This window comes from Petaurus breviceps, unplaced genomic scaffold (assembly GCF_028583685.1).
Source record: "Petaurus breviceps papuanus isolate PSGF00001 unplaced genomic scaffold, PetGlider_PUasm1.0 91133, whole genome shotgun sequence".
Lineage (NCBI taxonomy): Eukaryota > Metazoa > Chordata > Mammalia > Diprotodontia > Petauridae > Petaurus > Petaurus breviceps.
The window spans coordinates 84,916,555-84,940,107 of NW_027187419.1; the positions used below are offsets into that span (position 1 = coordinate 84,916,555).

The following is a 23,553-nucleotide window of genomic DNA, read 5'->3' on the forward strand; positions in this document are numbered from 1 at the left end:
GAAAGAAAGAAAGAAAGAAAGAAAGAAAGAAAGGAAGGGAGGGAGAGGAAAGGAAGGGAGAGGGAGGGAGGAAGGGAGGGAAGGAGGAAGGAAGGAAGGAAGAAAGGAAGGAAGGAAATAAAAAAGAAAAGAAATTGAGGGCCACAGTCACAGTCAATAAATGTAAAGAGGTAATATTCAAGCTGAAGTTTCTCTGGCACTTTCTACTTGCCAGATTAATCTTCTTAGACTGTCATGTCCATGATGAGAAACTTTCCAGTTATTCATTACTGCCTAGCAAAATAAAAATCTACCTTTTCTTCTGTCATTCAAGGCCCTTTTACCATCTAGCCCTAATCTACTCTTCCATAGCTATACTTTATATTTCAACAAAATGTGATCACTTGTTGTTCTCCATGCATTTCTTCTAGAAAGTTTGCAGTTGTTTACATGGAGGGAACCCTCTACACCATTTGAAATATCACCCATTTTTCAAAGCACAGTTAAACTGTCATCTTCCATGAAATATTTTCTGATAACCCAAAAGAGAAGCACTATCTTCATCATTTGTCTTTGTGCTCATAGTGCTCCTTTTATTTGTTGTAACTTATCACATACTGCAAGTCATTTATCTGCAATAACTGATATGTCCGTCATCTCCTTTATTAGAGAGAAAACTTCCTGAAGGAAGGAGCTAAGTCCTATTCATTTTTTTATCCAACCAGAGCACCTTACCTAATGCTTCACCCTTACTAGTCAATAAAAATCTGTGACATGTTGGAAGCAAGAGGGACAAATGTGCTTAGAAGATAAATTTAAGAAAATTAATTGGATTAAACAGTGGTACGTGCAACTTTTTCTACTCAATAATGTACCTTTACAAAAAATTTTTTGTGAACTGAAAAGGGTATGGAGAATCACTAAGTACAACTTGTACCATGCAATTTATTTCTGTAAATGAGGGGGGGAAACAGTTAGCTCTAGAAGATCTCTCTTGTACAAGTAAAACAAATTAAATTTCATTAAACCATCATCAAAAGAGTATATGAAAAATTTAATTCCCAAATGGAATTATTAATACATTTTAGATCTAAAGAAGAGCTTGAATTTCTGAAGTTAAATTCTTCCTGCAAAGATAAAGATAGCTTTGATATGGAAAACAGGGAGTAACATAACCAAAAACCTTGTGATACTCTAGTCAGTTATGAATCATGCCCAGGTTCCTGACTCAGGTTGGCACAGTGGCAAATTTGACTATGTGGTATGACTTGATTTGATTTTGCAATGAACCTTTACATAATAAAACAGTAGTACTGAGAAGAAACCAGAGACTCTTGTCTAATTTCTTTAGTAATTAACAAGCCTACTTCCCATAGAGCTGTGGGGATTAAGAAAAAAATCAAATAAGAACTTACATGGCTATAGAATGAGCAAGGAGACAAACCAGGGATTTTCTAACTCAGAATTTTAGTTTGGGCTTAAATTCTTATCTGAAAAAAAAATCTGTTCATTTTATTCCCGTCCTAGTTCCTTTATGTCAGAAAGATGTCTTTGAATCCCTCACAGTATCTACAATCGTGTGTTGAACATAGGAAAGTAGGGGCTCCATAAATATTAGTTAAATAATGAACAAATGTAATTTGGATATAGTATTAAATAAGGATGGCTAATATTAGTTTCCTATATATGAATTCCTACTGCTTAAATTTCTTCACATTTCTAATCTTCATTTAAAAAAATATTTAAGTAGAAGGTATCTTTTGCTGATTCTCAGAATACAGTGGTTCATATGAACATTTTTGTTGTCCTTATTGTCTTCACTTTATTTAATATATACCTAGTACAACATATATATATATATATATGTATATATATATATATATGTATATATGGTTTCTCTTTAATGAGGCAATGAATAGAATGTTTTCAATGTTTTCTTAAAGCAAAGATGTATGATTTATCATAAAACCCTTTTGGTTTTTCCTTAAATCAAAAATGTTTTTAAATGTTTAAAATTTTTCTTCAGTCTACAATAACAATTTTTCTGAAAGCTTGTGAGACAAAGTTCCAATAACCAAATGCTAGTTACATATTAAGCAGTTCAAAAAACATTTCATCAGCTACAATTTCAGTCTCAAGACTAAACATAATATCCATTAATTTTTTTGCTTACCCGTTTGGATCTCAATTCACTGGTCAAAGGGCTAGATTCTTCAGAGGTATTTTTATTCCCTGCTTTGGGTATATCAGGAGAAGGAACTACGAGTTTCATGTAAGTTTCCTTTTTGGCTTGATTTACCAAAGATAAAGGTTTCACATTGGACACCAATCCCGTAGACTGTATTACACTGGTGTGTTTGTTCACAGATTCCTCCTTTGCCTGAGAGCTTTGGAAAATAAAGGGAAGCTGCTGTGACAAAACCTGAGGCTGCTTCTGCTGGGATTGGAATGATGAATGAGTCTGAGATTCAGACACAAGAGGTATTGGCTGGTGTATTCTTTTTTCTTGGGACTTTTCAGTTACTTTTTGTCCATCTGACTTCAGGTCCATAATACCATGCAATAGCACCTGTAAGAGAATATATATTTTTTAAATTTCTGAACCATGAAGTAATCACTCAGAACATGACAGAATAGAATGGACTTTAAAAAAATTCTAATGATCTGGGTGGCTAGGTGACGGCAGTGAGTAAAGCACCAGCCCGGAGTCAGGAAGACCCAAGTTTGGTTCTGGCCTTAACACTTGGCCTCAAACACTTAACACCCACACAAAAAAAACTAGCCATGTAACCTTGGGCAAGTTACTTAACCCCAATTGCCCTCCCAAAAGCAAAAAAAAATTCTAATGTTCAAATGAAAAAGCTGTAAAAACATTTCACGCAAAGTTCATAAATCCCTTGTTCATATGTTTTCTACCTAATCTCCTATTTGTTTTCTACTTGAAAAAACTGCAGCTCCTAGCAATGGAGAAAATATTAGTCTAGAGGTAGAAGGAGGGAGAAAGAAAATTCTGTGTCTCAATCTATAATTGAATCCCTATGAAAACCTTGCTTGTCTTAAGTGGATTCACATTTTGCAGGTTAACCTATAGTCTCAGAGCATTGCCTAGGCCAGGGACACTTAGAGGTTAAGTGACTTCCCCATGGTCACACAGGTAACATATATAAGAGGCAAGACTGAAACTAGGTCTCCCTTACTCCAAGACTGGACCTCTATTCATCATTCCATGTTGCCTCTTCCTATGTAGTAGAAGGTAAAAATAAAGGGAAAATTTTTATTTAAAAACAACATTTGTGTGATTAATTTATAGTAAACATAAATCCATTAATTTAAAATTAAAAGTACCCAAATCTAGATATGGTGGCTATACCTTGGTTTTATTTTTATGTTGTGCTTCGCTTTCTGAATCAGAATCATCATCTTCACTTTCTTCAACAGTTTGGTCTTCTTCTTCTTCTTCATCTTCCTCCAAATCATCCGAGTCACTGCTACTGATGCCTTCACTTGAGGTGTCTGAGGACGTGCCTGAGTCACTGTCACTGTTGCTTGAACTTTCCATGGCTTTCTTTCTTGGCTTCTGGGAAAAGGCAAATATTTTATCAAGACTTTGTTTTCAAAATGGAATTCAATTTTTGGACATAAATAAGCTTTCAAATAATGTTTCACTTTTGAAATGAAAGAAGAAAAAAATTTCACATGTGACAAATATAATCATTTTAACAAACTGATCCAACTGAACTTTGTCTACTGCGAGTCCTCAATCTAGCCTGTAATAGCTAGCCTATAATAGGATATTAGAAAAGAACAGTATCAGTGATACATTCCTAAGTTTCCACTACGTTTCTGAAACAAAAAAAAAGTGAAGCTGTGTGCTGTTTGATGGATATGCAAGGCAAGCTTACAAATGAACATTTTGAAATATATTTAAGTGTTAATTTCCTTACTGTAATTTGTATTTTGAATTTGAAATTACAAATTCAGTTCTATTCCCTCTTCTGTGCAAAGGATATCAACTGGTTGAAGAGGCTAATAGCTTAAATAACTGAGGCTCTTAGGAATGCTAAAATGAGGGAAATGCTCCATTTTTCCAGCGCAGTGGTGCCTAAGTGTGTTTAATCCCCATATGCTTTAGCTTGCCAAGCCATCTATTAAATATGAAAGGAAAGAGATAGTTGACCAGGCATATACACATAAGAATAATAATATTGTAGCATCATAAAATTGCTCAGTGTATATTGGAACATACTCAAATAAATATCCCAAGATTCTGTTTCTTGTCAGCCAAAAATTCTATCCTCACTCTAGATTTTGAAAGAGATGCCTACCTATCTATCATGTTTCGTCTCCAAGTTGTTTCCTGCTTTTGATATGACTGAGAACAGAGACAAGCATCCTGATTCACAGAATTGTTTTTTTTTTTTCTTTTTTTTTTTTGGAGGGCAATTGGGGTTAAGTAACTTGCCCAAGGTTATACGGCTAGTTTTTTGTGTGGGTGTTAAGTGTCTGAGGCTGGAACCGAACTCAGGTCCTCCTGACTCCAGGGCCAGTGCTTTACTCACTGTGCCACCAGCCGCCCAACATAGAATTGTTATTATAAATGGAATTAAAGCCTTCTTAGCATATTTAATAAGAATAGGATATGCTTCTCCAAGGACATAGCAAAAAAAAAAATTTTTAATCTTCATTGTTTGGTGTACCAAAAAACAAATTATAGTATTTTGTTACTCCCTTGACAATTTTTTTTCTGCTTTTTGAAGGGGGGAAGGCAGGGCAATTGGGGTTGTGACTTGCCCAAGGTCACATGTCTAGTAAGTGTTAAAGTGTCTGAGGCCAAATTTGAACTCAGGTCCTCTTGACTCCAGGGCTGGTGCCACCTAGCCACCCCGACAAATTTTTTGTACCCATTGGGATTTGGACTCCTGATCTAGCAAGGCACAGCGTTTGTCCTTTAATGGATATCCAATAGCACCACACCTAGAAAGAGTCACTGAAGCTATATGATTACCAACTCTGCCATGGCTTTTAAGAAAGTCTAATTCTCATGCATATTGCAGAAACAGATTCAGTATCCATTACAAACATCATTATTATCATTGAAAAGTATTTATTGGGGTGGCCTGGTGGTGCAGTGAGTAAGAGCACCGGCCCCAGAGTCGGGAGACCCGGGATCAGTTCCAGCTTCAGATACTTAGCACCCACACAAAATAACTGGCCATGTAACTTTCAGCAAGCTACTTAACCCCAATTGCTTACAAAAAAAAAGAAAAGTATTTATTATATGCTTAATAGTTTTTCACATATGCAAAGTCCAGATTCACTCGCCTCCCCTTTAAAGACCTTTCTAAGATATGTATACATACATAAACACACAGGTAGAGATATATACATAGACACAAAAATATGCAAACGCACACTTTCACATGCGCATGCACACACACACACACACACACACACACAACAGAAATAGTAAAAGAGAAACAACAAACCAAAAGGAGCTGGATGCAATTTAATGAAATAATTTTGTTTTCCTATTTTTTTCAGTCTTCAATGTAGTGCTTATGTTTGTTTTTATTTTTGCTTTAATATTCAAATGAAATTGTTGAAATTCTAAGAATTTATATGAGATAACTGTATATGTTCTAATTAAAATGACAAATTTAGTAGCAGAGGTAAAACTCAATACATAATGGGGAAAATGTCTCATAATATTAAAATCGCCACTTTTAGGCAGTATGTTGAGCAAAACAACAGAAAGGAAGTCAGAGGATATGGGTTTGAGGTCTAAGCTGTAATCAAGTGGTTATAACACCCTGAAAAAGCCACTTAACTTCTTCAATATTTAGTATTCACATTTTAAAATAAAAAGAAATAATAACTTTCCTGCCAATGTGTTCTATAACTTGAAAGAATTAATAAACTGTCATTGTTATTATTGTTCCTTACTATTGTTATTAAAATAATTCCATTCAATCAATATTTTTTTTCTTTTTTAGAGGGGGGAAGTCAAGGTAATTGGGGTTAAGTGACTTGTCCAAGGTCACACAGCTAGTAAGTGTTAAGTGTCTAAATCTGGATTTGAACTTTGGTCCTCCTGTCTCCAAGGCTAGAACTCTATTCACTGCGCCACTAAGCCCCACCACAATGAATATTTCAAAGTGCTGGGTGTGTATCTATTTTAGGAAGCAGGAAACAATTTATTAGATCTACTGTGTCATTGGACAATTTGATCAGCATGCCACCTATACCTTTGTTCAAGTTTTATAAGTGTGTGGCTTGTGATTTCTATATCCCTTTCACATGATATGTGAAAAGATTTGTTTACTTCCTAGGGAATACAGATGAATCATTACTGCTTGCTACAGGATATATTCATGCATATACAGAAATGTGTATATATAAATTTGTATTATGTGAGGGGGAGCTAGGAAACCATCTTTAGTGGAGATACCACATAGGCAACCCAGTCTGGGGAACTGTCAGACCATCATCCCAATCTGGATACCGATTTGAAAACCATCTCCAGAGAGCTACAAATAACATTCTCTAATAAATCTCTGTGGGGGTGGGAGAGGGATTTCTTTATTGTGAACTTAAAATACAAAAAAAAGAAAACATTTCCATAGTACAGAGCATATAAGAAGATACTATATGAAACTGAGTCTCCATTTCATATTGCTTGCTTTAAAAACAAGTATAAAAAATTCCACACATTACTTTCAAAACTATCCTGCTTGTCCATAATTGATATCATCTTTTCTCTAAAACTCACTCTCTTCTTAACTTTCTTATTACTGTAACTGGCATCATCTTCCCAGTGACCCAAGCTCATAATCAGTGTCATCCTCAAATGCTCACTCTTTCTTACTCCCTATAAACAATCAGTTGCCAAGCCCTATTGACTTTTCCATCATATTATGCCTTGCATATATCCCATTCTCCCTCCCCTCTGACACTGCCACTACACTGGTGCCTGACCTCATCACCTCACATGTGGACTATTAAAATAGCCTATTGGTTGGTCTCCCTGCTTCAAGTTTCTCTCCAATTCAGCCCTCCTTTCATCAGTTGTCAAAGTGACCTTCCTAAAAATGCAAGTCAGACAACGTGACCTCCTTATTCAACAAAATCCAGTGGTTCCTTATAACCTCGAGAAACAAATATAAAGTATTTTATTTTACTTGGCATTCAAAGCCTTTCCCAACCTGACTCCTCTTCCTACATTTCCAGTCTTCTTCCCTTTTACTCCCTTCCATGCACTATGCAGACTACTGGCACCCTAACCTGTTTGCCATTACCCAAATAAGACCTCCCATCTCCCAACAATGTGCCTTTTTACTAGATGACTCACCTGCCTAGAATTATTACCTTTCTTTGTCTCTACTTCCTGAATTCTCTGGCTTCCTTCAAGGTTCAGCTAAAATCTTACTTTTTCAAGAAGCCTTTCCCATTCCCCTTTAAAGTTACCCTCGGTGATTATCTCTGATTTATAGCTAGCATTTATCCTGTATATATCTTGTTTGTACATAGTTGTTTGCATGTTGATTAACTGATTAAAATAATGTTTCTTGTAGCATTGGGGCACATAATGAAATCAACTCTGCCAACTCCTTTATTTGCTTTTCTGAGAACTTGTGAGTTTTCCTATTTACTAATAAAAGTACTCTATTTAGAACGACTTCTTTAAATTATGTGTAGCAATTTAGTTGCAAATTCCCATTTCATCTAGAGTAAGAATGTCAGTACTGATTTCAGTTCCTCCAACTCATTCATCACTGAACAAAGATCTCACTTTGTGAATACCAACAACTGATGTTTTCAGATGCTCTAAAACTATGTGCTTCTTAGTCCCCGTTGTCCTTCTCTTCTGCTCCTCTAGTAGCATCCAGGCAGAGTCTGAAGAACACATACGTAAGACTGGGTGATTTTTGTATTTTTCCTAGTTTCATGGATTGCCATGGGCAAAGAATCGAACAATTGCCTTTCAAGCAGTTGATCATGAGTTTCTCCATTTCTTAGTTTGGTCTCAGACAACCAAAGTATATAACTTGTCAACAGGATTAGACTTGAAACTTTTCCAACTCAGAAGAATTTAATATTCAATTTCAATTCAATTCAATAACATTTATTACGTGCCTTTTAGGTGCCAGGAACTGCGCTAAACTCTGGAGATACCAGCAAGAAAGAGGGACAGTCCCTCAAGGAGCTTAATGGGGAAGTCAACACACAAAAAGGAAACTAAAAAGCAAGAGGACGAAGTAGCTGAGGGTGATTTGACAAAGTGAGGAATACTGAAACCTGGGCCATTCTTCTTGGTGATGAGATACTAGAGATTGAATTCTCCAGGCAAAGCCTTTCAAAACCTAAGGTCACCTCCTTTACCACTGGAGGAGGCAAAGCCACAGCAGTAAGCAAAAGGAGGCAGAATTATGGTGGACAGTGAAAGTGACAGGGAGGACCAAGCCCCAACCTCCCCCTTTCTGGGAGTGAAAGGTAGCAGAGTGAGTCAGGGAAGGGAAGGGAGAAAATACACTGAGGGATTGGCTGTTGGACTTTTTTTTATGACGATCCTTTCTGTAGTCATTACTTTGCAAATAAAATTATCATGTTTTGAAGCCTGTAAACCTGAGCACTCTTAGCCAAGAACGGTGGATACCCCAGGAAAGATCAGATAATGATTTTCCCAAAGCTTGGCTGGGTGGAAGCAAAGGAATCAAATAAGAGGTTTCTAGTGCATTGATTATCTTTGGGTCAAGAAAGAGATTTTGATCCAAGGACTACATCTTGGAGTAAGACTTTTGAAAGAGATAATAATAGTAACTAATATAAAATTTAGAAAATCATAAATCATAATAAACTACTGACTTAATATTAAAACTCAAACTTACATAATATTTTATGGTTTACAGATTTATTCATGACAGCTCTGAGAGTTAGGTAGGGCTTATCTAGCTAGATTCGTATCTCCACTTTACTGGTTAAGGAAATACTCTTAGAAGGATTGATAGTAAACATCTAAGCATTTGAACTCAGTAGATCCAAGCCCCATTTTTCCCATTTTTGTGTTTTGATCATTTTAAAGTAGAAAACTTTGAAAAGTAGCTAAGAACTATGTAGAGTAAGTTACAAAAAATATAGCTTCTTTATCATTTAAGCATAAATGGTATCTTTACAACAAGTTTCTTCAACTGTAAAATGGGATAATAATATCACTTGCCATGAAGGGTTGTAGTAAGGATCAAATGAAATATTTGTAAAAAACTTAGCAGAGTGCCTGTCAAATAGCAGACACTATATGAATGCTTATTACTTTACTCCCTTATACAAATAAACTAACTGAATTCCATATAACAAGAAATTTTTAATTACCCACTGTTTCTATACTAGCACTATATAATTGGATTCTATAATGAATAATTAAATTTAGTCAATAATCAGGTTTTTCACCTATTTGACAGAAAATTATGAACCTGACTTGACATATATTTTCAAATAATTTCATTATCATTATGAGTTTGGTCTTGAATATTTCGAACAACTTTACAGTCATGAACTTTTATGTCTCCTGGGAAAGCTGCTCAGTTTAAAATATTTTACATTAAGTCCCAAGGGATGTTAGGCAGCTGTTTAATTCCTAACATAAAGGCAATGTTAAAGTTCCATCTATCCTAAATTGCTAAGTAAAAAGTCATTGTATTCTGGGTACTTAAGTTATACTTACAACCAAAGAAATAAAACTTCTAAAAAAATCTTCCTGAAAGTGGATAACATGTTGCACTTTAATAAATGAGTAAAGGGTTTTAAAAACAACTACAAAACAGTGTTATATAGAACTAGATGAATAGTGAAACTTTGAATATGATCACATAATTGATATTTGAGATCAGAAGGAGAAGTAATGGGACAGAAATGCCAGAAGTTAGTCTCTAACTTTTAGAAAATGAAAATACAAAATTCAATAGATGGTGTATCCTGAGTAACAATGAATTTGGAGTTCTTAATTGAAATACGTAGTACAATTAGGAGGAGACATTTATAATAAAATAAGTACTGTGAAAACTACTAAAGAAATGGAATCATCAAAAAGCTGCCAAAAAGCAGACTAAAATGATGAAAAAGTGAAATAACAATGTAAAATAAATGTGTACATAAAAAAAAAAACCTCTCAGAAACAGGGCAACAAGACTAAAACCAATCAAATGGTTACTGAGGGAAAGTTTCTATGTATCTTTTGACGAATGAAAGATAGGCAAAGTCATTTTTTTAGCCATGTCTGACTCTTCATGACCCCATTTGGGGTTTTCTTGGCTAAGATGCTGGAGTGGTTTGCCATTTCCTTCTCCAGCTCATTTTATGGATGTGAAAACTGAGGCAAACATGGTTAAGTGATTTGCCTAAGGTCACACAGCTAGTAAGTGTTTGAGGCTAGATGTGAAATCGAGAAGATGAGTCTTCCTGACTCCAGGCCTGTCCCTCTATCCAATGCATCATCTAATATGTGTTAACAAAAGTGATTTCTATATTATACTATGAACCCAAATAAAGCCATTAGCCATTAATGAATTTAATAATAAAAGCACCAATATCCCTAGGAATATCAGATAAGTAGCTGAAAATTATAAAGAGTTGAGGATTTCAGGGATAACTTTATTAATACAAGGGTTGAAACAGCAGTCAGAGATTGAAGGGAGAACAATATTACAGAACAACATGACAACATATAAACAAAGCCAGTATTTAGTATACAAAGCAAAAGTTTCTATCTTGCAGTCAAAATCCATAGTGGGTTACTGAGATTGCCCAGTGGAACTGCTAGAACTACACAGAGATCTCTTATCAATTTAAAAAGAGTGTACAAAAGGTCTTTTCCCATCTGCTAGGCAGAAAATTTTCTAGAAAGAAAATGGGTGACAGATTTTTGTGAGATAACTGTATAAGAATTGTGGGAAAGAGGGCAAAAGGGAAGAATTTTAAAGAAAGAGACAAAATAAGGCAGAATGAACTGAGTGAGGATAAATGAAATAAAGTGAGGAAATAAAGACAAAGAGGGCAAAGAGGATAAAGCTGTGAAAATACAAGATCTCCATAAGAAGGAAGAGTATAATCAATGGGGGAAAATTCAATTCAAAAAACTTTAATTTGTGCAGAATATTGTGATAGGCACTGGGATTGATGCAAAATTTAGATGAGACACCCTCAGACATCTTGCACTGTAATAAAGAGATAATGCACATACAAATAACTATAATATACAGTAATGTATGATAATTATATCAGAGAGGTATAAAATATTATTAGGTTTGAGGGTTAAGAATCATTCAGTGCCAACAGTGCCATCAGGAGAGGCTTCCTACAACAGATGGAATTTGAAATACTACTATTTAGAAGATGGGTGGGAATTCAGTATGAAAGAGTGGGGAAAAAGATATTCCAGGTGAAGAGTATGGCATAAAACACAAGCATAAATATGGGAAAATGCAGAGCATTCTCTTGGGATGGTGAGTTGACCAGATTTGCTAGAACACAGAATGAGCTGAGGAAGGAAACAAGAAGTCTACAAAGGTTGGTTGAAGCAACAAAACCTTTAAGAAGGAAAAAAAAAAAGAGGCAGATTGAGCAAGTCTATATTGAATATTAAAGTTCAGAATGACCAGGGGGGCTGACTGGTGATGAATACCAAAAACATTTAAAAATTACGTGCAATGCAAGGAGGTGAAAGAACAGGTAGGACCACCGTTCCACGTTAGAATGGAAAGGTGACAATGAATTTATGACAGAAAGAAGGAAGGACTACTCAGCTTATATTTTGTTTTGTTATTTCCTGCCAAGGAAAATGACCTTTGGATTGGAAAACTGGAGTGAAAAGGGATAAAATAAAGGAGAAATTCAAGGAAAAATGAGGAGATGGCAAGAGACAACCAAGGTACTGGGGTCAAATGAATTACATCCCAGGCTACTGAAAGAAGTGACAGGTAACAACTGCTTGGTGATCTTGGAAAGACTGGAAAAAGGGAAGAATGGTATAGGAGGTATAGCATACCTACCTCTTCACTTGATTATTGCTATAATGTTTTATTCTATTATTTGTAAATTTTACATGTATACATATATATTTGCAAGTCTGTCTTAGATTTTAAGGACAGAATTCAGGTCTACGGTATAGTGTCTAGAGAACAGGCTCTTCATGTAGGCTTTTTGGTGAAGATGATAACCTTGTAAGTATAAGATAAAGCAGACAGACCCAAGTGGATATAATTCAAAGCACTTAAGAGGAGTCTGCAGGTTTTCAGAGATCAAAAAATTCATACTATCTCCTGCCTAATGACACGCGACTAAGGTGAGTTAGTATGCTCTTCTTGCATCATTACTTATTATTGATAAGTACAATACTATATTTGGATAGAGCTGACACAGCTTATTCTTTAATTCATATCCACTAATCATTTACCTAGAAGATAATACTACTACATGAGAAAAATCCATTTATTTTGGTAAAACTACAACACATAGCATTTAATAACAAAGTTAACTTGTAGATAATTAGTCCTTTGTCTACTCTATGCCTTATAATTATAGCCATGTCTTGTATTTCCCAGATTGTAATTTACCTTATCTTTTATTTTGTCGGCTCTGGCATCCAAAAGTTGATTTTTTGTTTGATCCTGATTACATTTGCGACTTCCTCCTCCTGGAGTCATAGCTTTTGTTTGTCCAGTGGAACTCGAAGCTGTAGTGGATAATACAGATGTACTGATGCCAGATACAGGTGATGGACTGTTTCCATTTACTGACCCATTTACACCTTGGAAAAAAAATAAGCATCTCAAACAACAATTGTAGAAATATTTTTCTTCCTTTTGAAAAGAAGTTAGGCTATGAAATCTTTCACTATTTACAGGGAAGAAAAATTTTCAAAAACCATTTTAAGCCTTAAGAAAACTTCTAATTAAAACTGACAATAATTTCCAAAATGTCAAAAAATAACAGACAAATATAGTTCACTGAGATGTTATTGTTATTACAAGTGATGAGAGGCTGAGAGGACAATTGTAAACCCTAATCAAGGTTTTAAAACTGCTGAAGGGAGGCTGAGAGTCTCTGTTGTAGCACATGTGGCTTCCCTTTTTTGACCCAGACCTGTGGTTCCATTGAGAAAACTCCCTCCACCAAATGCACCTACTCTGAAATTTATAATCTTAAGGGAGTTGTCTAGAGGGATTGAGAGATAAATGACTTCTCCAAGGTCACAAAGTCAGTATGTGTCAGAGTCAGAACTTAAACGGGTTTTTCTGATGCTGGCTCTCCAACCACTGTCATGTTGTCTGTTCATGACTTGATTTACCACAAAATAAATATTTATATGAAGAAAATAATTTTCTGGCATACAAAGTACATTTTAAAAAGATATAAAAGGGGCAGCTAGGTGGTGCAGTGAATAAAGCACCAGCTCTGGAGTCAGGAGGACTTGAGTTCAAATCCGACCCCAGACATTTAACACTTCCTAGCCATGTGACCTTGGGCAAGTCACTTAATCCCAAATGCCCTGCCTTCCCCCCTCCAAAAAAATAAAAAGCAAAAAGATGTTAAAAAAAAAAGAGTCCTTCCTTGAACTTGTAGAATGTTGTTTACTTTCTCCTCTTGCCTACCCCCAGGTCTGGCTCTTTGAATGAATCTTAATTACATCAACACTGACAAGGATCATGATTACTTAATCCCACAGCACAGTAAAACATATTTCATTAGGTTGTCCACTCAAGGAATTTTGTTTATTTTCTTTTAAATGGATATTATTAAATAATCAATCATAAAAGACATCACTTTTATTCATCAAACTAAAGAAATTGAACCTCAACTAAAATTAAGCACAACACATATACAAGATAAAATCCATACTTTTGAAATAAAAAGCATACTGTGAGATGAAATTAAAATACAAACTAACTTTTTTGGGAGACATTAGTGTGTACCCAAGAACACCCTAAATACATGACAATGCTTGAGAAAAAACCTCATAGACATCATTGAAAATTGATATCACAGGAAAGGGTTTGTAATATTCTTTTAACATTTTTGTATTGTTACCTTTTTCTAGACCACCTCGATTATTTTTTCCTGTATTCCTTGAATGGAATGAAGATGAATCATGATTCTGAGCTGAAGAAGCAAACAGTGGCGGAATCCCCAGGAGTGGTGAAAAGAAGGTTGCCCCTGAACGAGCATGTACATCTGCTGTTCTCCACCATTCTGCACCTCAAATAAACAAACATGCGTATTATTTCTGCAATTAAAGTCACATCAGAAAACATCTAATAAAAAGAATCAAGTGCATTTTCAAAACAAAATTATTTTGTTCAGCTCTGCCTCTTTTAGTTCTGACAAACTTACTTACTGGAAAAGAAAAGAAATGGAACACAAGACACATCATGTGATCATCCAAGTTATGGCTTGTGCTTTTCATTTTACTCTTCTGATCTTAGACAACATCATATCTGTATCAGCAGCTTCTCACAGAATGAGAATTTAAAGAGAAGTATTTTGGGTTTAAAAAACAACATGGAAAACCTGAAACATGTAGTAATTATTCTATTTCCCAATGACTTTTCAAAAAAGCAAAAAAAATTAAAATATTTGGTACTATATTTCCCTCTTTTTTTAACTCAAAAATTTATGATCAGTCACATAAAACACAAGGACATCCCCCAACTTATGCGGAATGTGAATGTGAACCATGATAGTTTAAATGGTATAAATGATACATACTCATAGAAATGTTAATTATGTCTTCTTAAAATCCTTTCAGAATGCAAACGTTTTACAACAATTTAATATATAAACATTACGTACATGTATATACATGTATACTCCCACACTCACCCACTCACATAATCCAAAGAAGCTTTTTAATGCCATTGTAAAGGTATGGCACTGTTCAAGGAAAATTTCTTAAATTACATAACTTTAATACCAACTTAAAAATATGAGTCTCTCCTTAAAAGCTAATAAGAAAAGCCTGAATTTTCTCCTAACAAATACTTAAAAACAATTACTGTCTATCAAACTGAAATGTTGAAATCAATAGCTCAACAAGTAAAATTTAACTCTTTAAAAAGCTCCTTTTAAAAGATCTGCCAAATTTTTCGGCAAAAGACAAGTGGGGTTTTTTTAAATTGTACTTTCAGAATGGTGACTAAAGCAGTTTCATAACTCAAAGTTCTTTAGAAAAAAAAAGTAATACTACTAATGAAGAAGAAAAACAGGAGTTTATAAAGAGATCAACACTCATGGAAAACTCCCTGAACAACTTAGACTTTTTAATGATGTGTACAAAAGATGGAAGAGCAGATAACAGAATTATGTACAGAAGTATGGCAAGGTAATACAAGAAAGGTGTTAGAATGCTAAAAGCTCAAAATGAGCTGAAGATAGTGAGGAAAATTAATACTAACAAAGAGGGTTGCTTTTAAAGTTATTATGAGAAAAAGAAGAGTATCAAAGAAGGGGTGGGATAATTGCTCTAGGTATGTAAGAGGACAACAATTGATGATAATTAAGTTGCACAACTCATGTTTTATTTCTGTTTTCTCTGGCAATGGGAATACTCTTTGAAAGACAAACAAAAGTGGCTATTTGGGATCAGATAACCAAAAGAAATAAAACAGACCCTAGCTGAGCTTGGGGAATTCATATCCTCTAACCCAGGTGAATTACATCCTTACCTGCTGACAGAATTGGTGGATATGAACAGAAGTGCCATAGGGTTGGATAAGGGTAAATGTCCTGATTTTTAAAACAAGGGAAGAAAATGGAATCTGTGAACTGCAGGTCAGTGCGCCTGACTTTTAATTCCCATTTAAAAAGTTCTAAAATGTATTATTAATGAAATGGTAAGTGAACTCCCAAGAAAGCTGTGATCACAAAGTACCAGAATGATAAATAAATCATGCCATAGTTAACTTCTTTTTTTGACATATATGTTGCTGATGTGTGCACCTTAGTACCTTTTTTGTGTCAGGGTTACAAAACTGACAGATTAGGAGAATACCACAGACACTGAATATCTAGAAAATATAGCTAGAAATATCTAGAATAACTAGAAAAAAATAGCTAGGAAAAACATGTAGACTAGACAGCAACACAATTAGATGGATTCAGAAATGGCCAGGATCAAAGATTAGTCATGAATGGTTCAAAGTCAAGTTGAAAGGATGCCCTATGGATCTGTTCCTGCCTCTAAGCTGCCTAATATTTTTTATCAATGACTGAATAAAGGGACAATGGCATTCCTATCAAATTTTCATATGACACAAAGATAAAGAGAAAGCTATTAGTACTGGGTAATAGTTAACATCCAAAAACATCCCTACAGACTAGAACATTAGGGCTGAATCTAATAATATGAAATTTAATAGGGATAATTGTAAAATCTAGCATTTGGATTAAAACAAATTACCACAAGCACAAGACAGATTAGGTATGGCTAGGTATTAGCTTGTCTGAATAAGATTTGAGGTTCAAATAGACTGTAGACTCACTGAGACAACAGCGCTATTTATAGGACAATAAAAAAAAGTTAATATAATCTTGAATGGAGATAAAGGAGCCCTCCCCCTTCCAGGAGTAAGGAACTGGTAGTCCCACAGTACTCACCCTTATTCAGATCACTTCCAGAATTTTAGGTTCAGTTCTGAATACCAAAGCTCAGGAAGAACGACAACAAGCAAAAGAAAATTGAGACAAGGGCCACCAAAATGGCATTTACCCATATGCAGATTGGCAAAAGGAACGAAGTATGTTTAGCCCAAAGGAGAAATTACAAAGAATAGGATAGATATCTTTGAGTATTTCAAAGATTATTATGCAAAAGACAGATATAAACTTATTTTGTTCATCCACAAAAGGCAGACATAGTAGTAGTGAGTAGAAGTGCAAATATATAAATTCAGGCTTGACACAAGGAAAAACTTCCTAAAGATAAGAATTATATGAAAGTAAAATTGGGATGCCTCAGTGAGTCCCCCTTTTACTAAAGCTCTTTCAGACAGAGACTAGATAACTATTCAGGTGTGTCATAGTGGGGATAGTTTTTCAAGTATTAGTTAGAATAAATGCCACTTCCAACTCTGAAATTCTATTTTTCTGTGATAAAATGGTTTGAAAATAACAAAGAAACCAACTAAACCTCTGTCCAAAATCTTGAAAAATGTTTTTCTCCTTATTTGGATAATCGTTTACACCATCAAAATATTGTTTGTTGCCTAATTTTGCAAGGAAAATTAGTGATCTCTCCATTGTTAGTAAACTATGGAAATTGTTGAAGAATACAATAATGTTAAAAAAATATGATAAGACATACTATATCTTCTAACAGCTTTTTTTGTCTAAAATTCTAGATATAGAGAATCCCTATGAAAGAACATATAAAAAGAAATCAAAGTTTACCTGTTTTTTAAATGTAAGAATCAGAAAGCTTATAAAAGATGAGTAAATTACTAACTACAATTGCTACTTAGAAACAACTTTATGAGCCTACACTGAGTACAATTTCTCCCCACACACACACATCACACGAAAACTTCTCCCTTTAAATAATGCTAATATAAAATCAGCAGTATATAGACATGGAAACCGAACCAAAAATCTCTTTCTAAGGTATAACCCTGTGTAATTGATTAAGACTATTCAGAAATAAAGGAGAAATGTGTGTTAGGTAAACTATATTCAAACTGGTACCTGCAATGACTAAAGCTACTATTCTTTATTTTTATAATTAGATGCATCTATGACTTCATCAGTGTAATTATTCTCTCCATTAATGAAAATTTCAAGCCCTGTACACATTTGCATTTTTTATGATTATTTTTCTATAAACCCTCCATAGAGGTTTTACTTTTTTTTGGGGGGGGGGGAGGAAGGCAAGGCAATTGGGGTTAAGTGACTTGCCCAAGGTCACACAGCTAGTAAGACCATAGAAGTTTTATATAAAATGCTTGAAACTTTTCCTTCAGTTATTTTTATGTCTCCAGGGTTTGGCAAAATAGGAAAATAAGATGATGATTTTTAAAGCTGAAAGCATCCTTTAAATGACATCTAATCTAACACCTCATAAAATAAGTGGGAAAAAATGAGGGCTAGAGACATTAAATGATTTGCACCATGGTCAACAGGTAGAATCTGAATCCATTTTTTCTAAACTCCAAATCCAATGTAGCAGCACATGCACTGTTACTATGTAATCTGTTATTTTTCCATTACAGGACTGGTCTATGTCTCTTTAGTCTTTTATGTCAGCTTGAATCTACATGTCATTGATGGCAATATTTATACAGTCTAGTTATGCCCACCATACATCTTGTATTACTTATAGTTTTGAATCTTCTCATGTTGTGGTGTATGATGATTTTTAATCATATTGCATCACTAGAATACTGCTGTTAAATAGGCTTTTGAAGTGATGCACAGTTTAGGATCAATGGAAACATGACACAATTTCCCAACTGTAATTCATCTAGATCTCCTCTTCTTACTCAATTGTGAGTCCAGTTCATTATTCATCTGCAGTTCCTGTCAATAATGTATAGATAGGTGAATAAGTAGACAGACAAATCTGATTCACTGCCCATCTAATTTCTTGACAAAGTCTTGGCAATATGCATTTGAATGTACTTTCATCCTCTATTGTCCATGATTAAACATCTTTTGCATTGCTGCATATTTCTGTGAGGTAGCTTTTGCAGTGTTCTGGAGTCCAAAGCAACCAAAATAATGTTATTTGAGAACAGAAGCATTTGGAGAAGCTTGCAGTCAATAAGCAATCTTTTTCTGTTTAGATTCAACAGAGAACATCTGTGAACCATTTAGGTGAGCGTGTCAATTTTACACCTCAATTTTATATGAATAATCAAGGGTTCACTCAATAGTTATTTTTTAGGGTTTTTCCCAAAGAATCGTGTATAATTTAAACATATGTCTGTGTGTGTGTGTGTGTGTGTGTGTGTGTGTGTGTAAGAGAGAGAGAGGAGGAGGAGTAGGGGAGGGGGGGAGGGGGGGGGAGAGAGAGAGAGAGAGAGAGAGAGAGAGAGAGAGAGAGAGAGAGAGAGAGAGAGAGAGAGAGAGAGAGAGAGAGAGCGAGAGCTTGTTCCTTGTTTTAGGAGAAATTTCAGGGCCGTGTGTTGTTCTACTGAGTTAAATGCTTTTCCAAAATAAATAATTAACATAGAGATATTTTATTTTCTATTTCTCAGTCATGTATATAAACTATATGATTATAAAGACGTGGTCTTCAGAAGAAAATCTACTCATGTTTTCAACACAGATGCTTGTTATGTCTGTATAGAATGGTTTCATAAAATGTATCAAGATGAAAAAGTAGACATGCAGGTGCCAATTGTTTATAAATCTAGAGAATTTTTTTATAAACTGGAAACTGAATAATATAAATACTTTCTGGAAATACTAATTTCTGATGAAGCATATTGAATTTAATTTTAAAGTAGCTGCTGCTGATTTTTCAATTTTGTTTTTGTCTTGTTTATTTTTGGTAAAAGCATTGTCTTTCATTTTCTCAAATCAAAATATCATTATCATTTGAAATATTCTCAGTAATGACCACTGTGTGTCTTTAACATAATACCACCTCTAATAGAGAGTCCTCTTCTATTTAGCTAAGTTTCCTTGCACCTTCTTATTTAATTTTCTTAAATGGCACTTCCTTACCCTAGTACAAAGGTAGAATACAATATAGTACAAATGGCAATATGGTTCCCTGGGAAAAGTTGCTAAAAAGAATGAAAATTTGTGGATCTTTCCCATTTTGTCTCTTGATTTTCCTGGTTTCACCTATAAATTCTTTTTTTTTTTTGCTTTTTGGAGGGCAATTGGGGTTAAGTGACTTGCCCAATGTCACATGGCTAGTTTTTGTGTTAAGTGTCTGTGGCCGAATTTGAACTCAGGTCCTCCTGACTCCAAGGCCGGCGCTCATCTATAAATTAATAAGGTGATTTGGCTTGGCTGGATCTCATAATAACTTTTCTTCAGGCTCATTTTCTTAACTGATTTTGGTCATTTTTTTATGAGATGATATTGCTCACAGTCTTCTGACATCTTTAAAATGTGTTGCAAATAAGATTGTATTCTAAATCAGTGTTACCCTGGGCTTACATGTCTCCTAGCTTAGCCAGATTCAGTATCTCCTGGATTAGGTCATTTTAGAGTTCTTTTGGTGAGGATATGGCAACTATATTTTTAGTTACCCTTCCCTATGAAATACTGTCGAATTAAATATTTCTACTTATGTCCCTTTCTTATTTCTTGAAGGTAAGAGTTTGTTTTTAACAAATTATATTGGACTATGAATTATGTATTGAAAATTAGACTAAAAAAATCTTATGAGGAAAAATTAACTTTACAGAAATCATTTAGCGAATAGAGTTTAAATACAAAACATAAAAGACTTCTAGAAAAAAATACACACATATACATATATCGTCGTCATCATCATCACCACCAATAATATCATTACCATGACTCTGGTGTTGAATTTGAAATTTGTAGTAGGACTCAAGTAATTTAAATACAAGAAAAGTCAAAGGAATCATAAAAAAGAAAACTTGGCATATCAAAATACTGATATTGCATTATGCCAAGAAGAGATAAGTAAAAACAAAGAAAGATATGCATCCAGTGTTTTGATTTAAGATGATATCACCTGATGGTAAAAATGTGTTTTACCTGAAACAAACCCCACAGATCTAACCCATAGGAACATTCAAGTTTCAAAAAAAAACTCTATAGATCCCTGGAAAAATTCCTCAATTATATATTGCATGAAATATATTGAAGTCAATCATTCTGTTAAAAGTTTTACACCAAACATGGGACTTTTAAAACTATCAGAGTTTACAAATAAAGTGAGTTTAACTGCATACAATAAATATTGCAAGAATTGATTTGAAACTATATTCATGGGTAGCATCAGTATAATTTCACTTTTAACTTTGGTTAAAGTTAAAAAGGTAAGTTTTGTTAACTTAACATCCAAAGAAATTAATTAAAAAGTTATTTAATAAAATAATTCTTATTTATCTGAACCTTGGGGTTCTTCCTTCCACAAAAAAAAAAAAAACTATGGGCTGCAGCCCCTCCCCAAAAAACAACCAAAATAACTAAAATGGAGCAAAAATGGACAAAAATTTCCACTTGAAAATAAACTGTTTCCATTTAAACTTCCTAACAATTTCTTCTTTGTATTTTGAGTTTACCTTCACATGTTAAAAATTTTTCAAAAGTGGAACATTTTGGCTAAGTTCTTACATCAGCCCAATCTTATTTATTTTAAATCACTACAACCAATCTTTAACATGCACAGTCTAAAAAGTGATAGATTATTTGATAGGAAGAAGAATACCATACTAAAATTACAAGGCAAAGAAAATCTCATGATGAATACAATAAGCATAATTCTACTACAAAGGATGTGATTTTAATAGTACCAAGAGAATATTAAGGCTTAGATATGCTGATGTCATGCCCAAAAGGAAAACTTGGCCATTAGTCAGTAAAATGACAAATTTAAGATTTCAAGTACTTTTGCTATGACTATCTTGGCCTTTTTTGGGAAGGGTCTTATAGAACAAATGTAGTATTATTGGTAGAGCTTAATTTTTACTAATTCTGATTTTCTAAAGTGATTTTTTTTTACATCAAATTCCAAAATGTAATGTTTTAGAGTGAAACAATCTGATTCATCAAAGAAAAAAAGAGGAAATACATATTTCAACCCACTGTCCTTCATGTCTGTTTTGAGACAGGTACTTCTTTCCCAAGATTAAAACAGCTGACAGTTTATAAATCATCCATGTAAGAAGAAACAAATAGTGATGGAGGAGCTAGAATAAAATTCAGACAGTCTTGTGCACACAAAATCCAAATCATACCTATAAAATTTTTATTAAAACATAGGATCAAAGATACAGAATGGGAAGAAAACTCAGAGGTCATTCAGTCTAACCTCATTTGGCAAATGAGGAAACCAAAGACCAGGGAGGTTATGTGCTCATTAGAATAATATGGTTTGGATTTGAAAGGATAAAAAAAAAGTATAAGTAAATTACAAGAAATAACAGCTCTCCAAACTGGGATAATAATGGTATTCCTGCAATGAAATATTGTTAAGCACTTTGGTATAGTACAGATGCAAGCAAAACAGGTGAAGAGAGGGAGAGGTACAGATTCAATAAAATCAATCTCAGAAAAATCTAGTCAGAGCTAGAGACTTTTAGAGTGAGAATAGACCCAAGAGGCAAATAATCTTCTTTCCTAAGCATAAGAGAAATAAGTGCCCCAAAGAGAAAAATATATTCATTATGAGAATTGGGCTTTGGCTTCCAGCTAAAGCATTTAGAAAAATCCATATTTTTTAAATGGAGTACTTTTAAATGAGAAACAAAAAAAGCACACAACCTATGTCAGTTTGGCTTATTCCCAGTCTTTTAATATAATTGTGTATTTCTCTAGTTTTAACCACTTCAGTAGCCTCCGAAGGGGTCTGTTCCCTGCTCCTGAACATGACAGACAGGAATCAGGCATATTCTACATACTGTTTACTGCCAGAAAATAGATACTTTTCCCCCCTAGCACACCAAGTATTAATCTAGTCCTTCTTTCTTTGACTTCTTGATAAAAAATAATTATTAATCAAATGCCTATTAGGACGAGGACATTTCAACTGTTCCTTCTTTAGTTGAATACTCTTTGTAACAGATGTTTACCTGGAAAAGGTGCTAGTTGGGGATGTGCTGCTAAGGCTGTAGGGGTACCAAGTGTCCCCAAACCACCAAATTCTGAATGCCCTGAGCTGGCTGTATGTAGACCAAAGACTGGGTGGCTGACCATTGGGAAGGCACTCGACACTGTGGACAGGTTAAACGGTTGATCCCCAGCTGCTCTGAATAAATGTCCTGAGGGGGAAAAAAAAACACTTAAAATTGTACTATCAAAACAGATGTTGTTTATGTGATTTCAACCCTCATGTTTGGATAAATATTATGATTTTACTATTTCCAAAATATAGTTTACATTTTTCTATTGCATTTCAGTTATTAAAAGCCTAGAGAAAACAGTGTTTCTAAACACAAGAAATAATATCCTAAGAAGAATTATTTAAAATGGATGCTATAATTTTCCTTATTTTTTGGTGTTTTGAGACCTGAGAAGATGTTTAATTTGGGGAAATAGTTCTTGCTAATGAAATTCAATTGGCTAAATAAGTTCAAAATCTGTCTTCTCATAATAAATTTATCCCAGAGTATTAATACATTTTTGTTATAAGGAAAAAAATCATTATGGTCATGCTCTCAAAGGAATATAGATTTAAGAGCGGAATATGTTGACTTAGGCTTGAAAATTGGAGACAAACGGGGTGGCCAGGTAGCACAGCGAGTAAGAGCACCGGCTCCAGTGTCAGATGACCTGGGGATCGAATCCCGGGCTCAGACACTTAGCACCCAGCCAGAAACACCTGGCCGTGTAACCTTGAGCAAGTTACTTAACCCCAATTGCTTAGGGGAGGCCAGGTGGCTC

The 23,553-nt window shown here is 34.5% G+C and overlaps 1 protein-coding gene across 28 annotated transcripts in view; it reads right to left on the reverse strand.

Moving 5' to 3' along the window:
* BAZ2B (bromodomain adjacent to zinc finger domain 2B) overlaps positions 1 to 23,553 on the reverse strand; it is a 376,035-nt gene that overhangs the window by 124,624 nt on the left and 227,858 nt on the right. For 18 of the 28 annotated variants that reach the window (XM_069079748.1, XM_069079734.1, XM_069079737.1 and 15 more), the window contains 5 exons: positions 22,743 to 22,931; positions 14,059 to 14,226; positions 12,585 to 12,778; positions 3,350 to 3,556; positions 2,153 to 2,548 (listed from right to left, as the gene is read on the reverse strand). In XM_069079748.1, coding sequence (XP_068935849.1) covers positions 2,153 to 2,548; positions 3,350 to 3,556; positions 12,585 to 12,778; positions 14,059 to 14,226; positions 22,743 to 22,931 — 1,154 coding nt within the window. The remainder of the gene's footprint in view (positions 1 to 2,152; positions 2,549 to 3,349; positions 3,557 to 12,584; positions 12,779 to 14,058; positions 14,227 to 22,742; positions 22,932 to 23,553) is intronic. The other 10 variants (XM_069079732.1, XM_069079742.1, XM_069079751.1 and 7 more) reach the window with 6 other exon arrangements.